The following is a 5,784-nucleotide window of genomic DNA, read 5'->3' on the forward strand; positions in this document are numbered from 1 at the left end:
AAATCAGTACTTACCAGTTTGCCTCTATTTCAATTCGCTGGGCTTCTCGCTCTGACAGTCATCCTAAAAAAAATGGAGGAATACATAAGGAGGTTCTTCTGGAAGGGAGGAAAACAGAATGAAAAAAAGATCCCCCTTGGGAAACCATCTCCAAGCCATTGTGGGAAGGTGGTCTAAATTTCAAAAACCTTTGTCAACAGAATGTGGCAATGGCTGCAAAAGTCATTTGGAGGATCATCGCGCCCAATCCTGGCTGGGCCCAAAAGGCACTCTGGAAAAAATATTTCAGAGGACCAAGATCCAGATGTTTAGAAAATGTGATCCATCTGCCAAACTCGTCTTTCCTAAAAATATATGACAGAGCTGCACCTCTCATCACTGCCCACTCTTACTGGATCCCAGGCAACGGAAAAAAAAAATCAAAATCTGGACGGACAGAATCATGAATAAGGAACCAATAGAACTCAGAGCCTCCATTAATTCGTTGCGCTGTTGGATGGACAGAGAAGGTCTGAGAACGCTGTGGGATATCTCATGCTGGAACGACTTGGTATGGGCAGGCTGGAAACGTGTAAAGGTGTCGGATAACCTGAACTCTGAATGGACCACGCTGCTCGACTCCCTGCACGGTTTGGCGCCCACGCACTCAAGGAAAAGAGATGCAAAAGGCTGGGGGCCGAAAGCCAGAGGATACGCAGTCTCCTTGGGGTATGCTAAGTTGAACGAGAGACCACACGTCCCCCCTGATCCAGCTCCTTGGCAAGGTGTCTGGCGGCTGTCTTCATGGCCCAAGGTGGATTTCTTTGCCTGGGTCTACTGTCATGGAAAAATCTTAACTTATGACAACTTGCAGAAGAAAGGATACCACGGCCCATCCATCTGCTCACTGTGCAATGAAAACGCTGAAACAGTAGTTCATCTAATTCTAGAATGCAGCTTCTCCAGGCAGATCTGGTTCTTCTTTACCCAAGATTTGGATCCTAACTTCACTCTTCCTTGCTCCACTTTTGAACTTTTCTCTAAATGGACAAACAGATATCCAGGTTCACCCCCTAAAAACCTGATTATTAAAGCAGCATGGGCAGTCCTCCCAAAGATTATCTGTTGGAAGATATGGCTAGAACGTAACAGAAGAATTTTTAGAAATATAAAGCAGAGCCACAAAGTCTTAGAAGCCAAGATTAAATGCCACATAAAGGAGTGCTTTACTGGTATAAAAGACGACTCCAACCTCAGTCAATAGGACATTGCATGGGGATCAACTCTAGTACTTCAATTCCATCCAGCAGTCAGAAAAGCCCCCACTATCAAAGAATGGAAAATAAGGAAACCTGAGAACGACTTTCAAGATTGGCTTAAATCACAAGCAAGGCACTTCCTCTTTTTTGATGGAGCAGCAAAGGGAAATCCGGGCAAAGCTAGTACAAGAGGTGTTGTACTAAATCAAATTGGGTAAAAATTCTCTCCTATGCTTGGCGACATGGATATTCTACCAGCATCCAAGCTGAGGCCTTGGCCCTCTTCCAAGGACTCAATACCCTTAAAGATCTGGACATAAATGAAGCAATTGTTGTAGGCGATTCCTAGGTCATTGTAAACGCAATGGTTACCAATACTCCAGTTTCTGACCTCAATCTAGCAAGGCTAATTACTAGGATCATAGGTTTGGAAAACAATTTTCAGAACTTGAAGTACTATCATGTGCTGAGAATCCACAATAAAAAGACAGACATCGAAGCCAATAAAGCTTTCCTACTCTCTGTCGAGGTCAAGTTAAAAGAGGAAGAAGACCCATGGGATCCCATTCCATAAATTGATTGCTGCCATGTTCTACTGTCTGCTATTAAACAAATTTGTTTATATCTTCAAGTGGGGGAAAATCTCTGAAATCAACTCATTGGGTGCCTTTCCAAGGAAGAAATCTGCAAGTCTCAGCTGCATTCTCATCCTTAGCAATGAGATACATCAGGGCAAAGAAACCCATAATGTAATCAAATTTTCGGCATTCAACCCAAGATTAATATAAATGCTCCATAACCGTTTCTGTAAATAAAAAGTAAAAAAAAAAATTAAGTAAATAAGTTATAACTGTAATAATATTATAATGATGATGATGATGATGATTAATGTCAACTAACACTAATGTGGTATATCGGGTCTTAAGAAAAAAAGAGTGTAATGAACATTTTACAAAATCTTGGTTCCCGGGTCAAGGAGAAGAGAAACAAGCTTTACAAAATCGTTGTAGTTCGATTGGCTTAGTAAATCAAGAAAATTAGAAGTATGACTAATGATAAAGAATTGAGAGTATATATAAACAAGAACCAGCAGCCTAGTTATTTCCTCCCCTTCCTCCCCTCCCTCTTTTATTAGCTTGTTCTAGAGATTTCCCCTTGATATCCTTTAACCTTCTTTCTTTAGCCATAGTTCTTTGATCCTCTTTGGAAATCTTCCTTGATTTCTTATAATCCTTTTCATACCTTTCTTAAAGGGTTAGATTATATAATATAAGATATTTAAATAGCAAATTTATGTTCTAAGTAGATAGCTTTACTAATAAATTTATGTTAATTAGTTACCCATCCCTTAATTAAATACTATTATTATAACACTATTATATTAATAATAACAATACAATAAATCCTTACAATTACTAATTTCCCTAGAACTAGTAATACAGGTTCCTATTAGATTACTAATAAATTGATACCCTAACAATTGATAGTAAGAATAATACCATTATCATATCGAATATTACTTTTAATATATGTTAAATATTAGTATAGATATTCCCTTTTCATGACTAATCTGAATGATCTAGTATATATAATATAACGATAATTAAGATTATTTTAGTTAATGTTAAATCCTTACATTTAATAATATCCATAGATCTATTAATACTTATTCCAATTAAATAACCTTACTATTAAATTTATATTAATTAGTTACACAAGACATTAATAATAAGTTTATTACTATAACATTATTATAATAATAATAATATAATATTAATTATTGTTAAATCCTTTTGATTACTAGCAATTATTGTCCCTCGATATATTATTTCTAGCGTTTTAATATAAATATTATTATTAACTCAAATATGGTTAACCTTTCACTTAAATAACATATGATAAGTATTAAAATAATATTCTAGCATAATAATATTATATAATTAAACAAATTGAATAGTTAAATCTAGCTGTTCTTGGTCAATCTTAGCCATTTATCAAGTCTGACCAAATATAGCCATTTTTTAGTCGAACCTAGCCGTTGGATGATCTGCTCTCCCTATTTAATATGCAGCTATGATCTGATTCTTCAACTTGTCCTCGCGATGAACCACACTCGTTCATTCGAAACACATCGACAAATGTACTATCATGTGATTTACGCTAAAAAGCTTTTCTCATAATCTTGATATGGATCACAGAAGCCTCAATTCAACAAATAAATATGTTATATTATTATTTAATATATTTTTAAATTACTTTTTAAATTATCTTAATTTTAAATAAAATAAGCAATTAATTAATAAATCACACTGCTATTATATATAAAAACCATAAAATTTCATTTTTTCAATTCATTTAAATGAATTGAAATTGAAATTATATATATATATATATATATATATATATATATATAATAAAATAACAAAATTTGAAAATATATTGGTAAAGTAAATTTTAAATAAATAATAATAACTTAATTTAAATAAATAAATTATAAATAAATTGTAATAATATTATTATAATTAAAGAAATGGTAATAATATTATTATAATTAAAAAAAATGTTTTTTTATTAATTTTACTTTTAAACTACCTCACAATTAACACATTTGCTTAAAAAATGCAACTAACTTATTAGGTATTGAACCTTTTGTTTATTTACAATCCAACATAGTTATTAAACTTAAAATAGTGGAATTTATAGTTGAATAATTATAAGTATTTACGGAATAATTAAAGCTATTTATGGAATAATAAAACAAGTCATTAATTAAAGGAGTCAAATTGCCTAGATGATCAAAAGTGGTTAGAATTCGGGCAAAAAAGTTTCAAAAAAATCTTCTACATGCAGTGTTTGAATCATGTTTTTGATTGTGGAAATGGATTCAACACCATCAAAAACGTCTAGGACACCTAAAATTATGAATTTTGATAGCTTTTACTTGGATTTACAAAAATCCTTGTTGGATCTTTTCAAAATATGATTGGACTTTCCATAACTTTTGGGGCAAAAAAAAATTTAGACTACGACTTAATTAAAGGTATATACCAAATAGTTAAATACCGAAAAATCTTTGTCAAAATGTGACATTGGGCCATGGTTGACCATGATTATAAACACAAGTGATTTATATTATAAACAAAAGGAATATGAACCCTTAGATTTTAAACCTAAGGGATTTATATTAAATCCAAGAATTTATATTATAAACCCTTAGATGAATACTATAAACCCTAAAATAAACTTGGTTGACCATGATTGGTTTTCTTTTGAGACAATCTTTGTCACAATGTGATGTTGGACTATGGTTGACGACGATTGACCATGACTGATTTTCATATTGAGATAATCTTTGACACAATGTGACATTGTACCATCGTTGACCATGATTATAAACCCAAAGCTTTATATTAAACCCTAGGATTAATGTTATAAATCTTATGAATCATACCTATGAATATGAACACTTAGATTAATAAACCCAAGGGATTGATATTCTAAACTGAAGGGATTAATATTAAAAACCCAAGGTACCACAAGGTATTATAAACCCAAGGGAATAATATTAAACCCAAGGGATTAATATTAAACCCAAGATATATAAACGTTAAGATAAATATTGACCACCCCATGAGGTTTGATTCTGGGTCACCTTGCTGATAAGGCCCATCCTCAACTAGTTGTGATAATAAGACTTTATAGATTCTATATAAATGTTTTAGTTTTTATTTTTTATTTATTAAATTTTAAAATTACTTTTAATAAGTTAATTTCAAATAAAATCTCTAAAATCGTAATAAAGAAAACTACTATTTTATATATATATATATATATATATATATATATATATATATATATATATATATATATATATATAATTCATATTAATTAATTGAAATTTAAGCAGTAAAAAAAATAAAAAATAATGCTAAGTTATAGAATTTGTTAAATTATTTTTTAATTAAATAATAATAACTTAATTTAAGTAAATAAGTTATAACAAAATTGTAATAATATTATAATGATGATGATGATGATTAACATACACTAACACCAATGTGATATATCGGGTCTTAAGAAAAGAGAGTGTAATGAACATTTTTCAAAATCTTGTTTCCCTAGACAAGGAAAAGAGAAACAAGCTTTACAAAATTTTTATAATTAAATTGGCTTAATAAGTCAAGGAAATTAGAATTGTGACTGATGATAAAGAATTGAAAGTAGATATAAACAAGAACCAATAGCCTAAATAATAAATATGTTATATTATTATTTATTAAATTTTTAAATTACTTTTAAAATTATGTTAATTTTCAATAAAATAAACAATTTATTAATAAATCACATGCTATTATATATAAAAAACCATAAAATTTAATTTTTTCAATTCATTTAAATAAATTGAAATTGAAATTTCATATATATATATATATATAACTATAAATTTTATTAAATTATAAAATATGTGGATAAAATAAATTTTAAATAAATAATAATTACTTAAATTAAATAAATAAATTATAACTAAATTGTAATAATATTATTA

The 5,784-nt window shown here is 29.9% G+C and overlaps 1 protein-coding gene across 1 annotated transcript; it reads left to right on the top strand.

Annotated features, from left to right (window-relative positions):
• The first annotated feature begins 442 nt into the window (after window positions 1-442).
• LOC149224349 (uncharacterized) lies at window positions 443-1,243 on the top strand. The gene has a single exon (XM_089388163.1). The coding sequence runs from the start codon at window positions 443-445 to the stop codon at window positions 1,241-1,243; it is 801 nt and encodes a 266-aa protein (XP_089244289.1).
• Window positions 1,244-5,784: the final 4,541 nt, after the last annotated feature.

The sequence above is a fragment of the Pinus tabuliformis genome, chromosome Q (assembly GCF_031772625.1).
Source record: "Pinus tabuliformis cultivar Carrire ecotype Pingquan chromosome Q, CPIR1, whole genome shotgun sequence".
NCBI classification, from domain to species: domain Eukaryota; kingdom Viridiplantae; phylum Streptophyta; class Pinopsida; order Pinales; family Pinaceae; genus Pinus; species Pinus tabuliformis.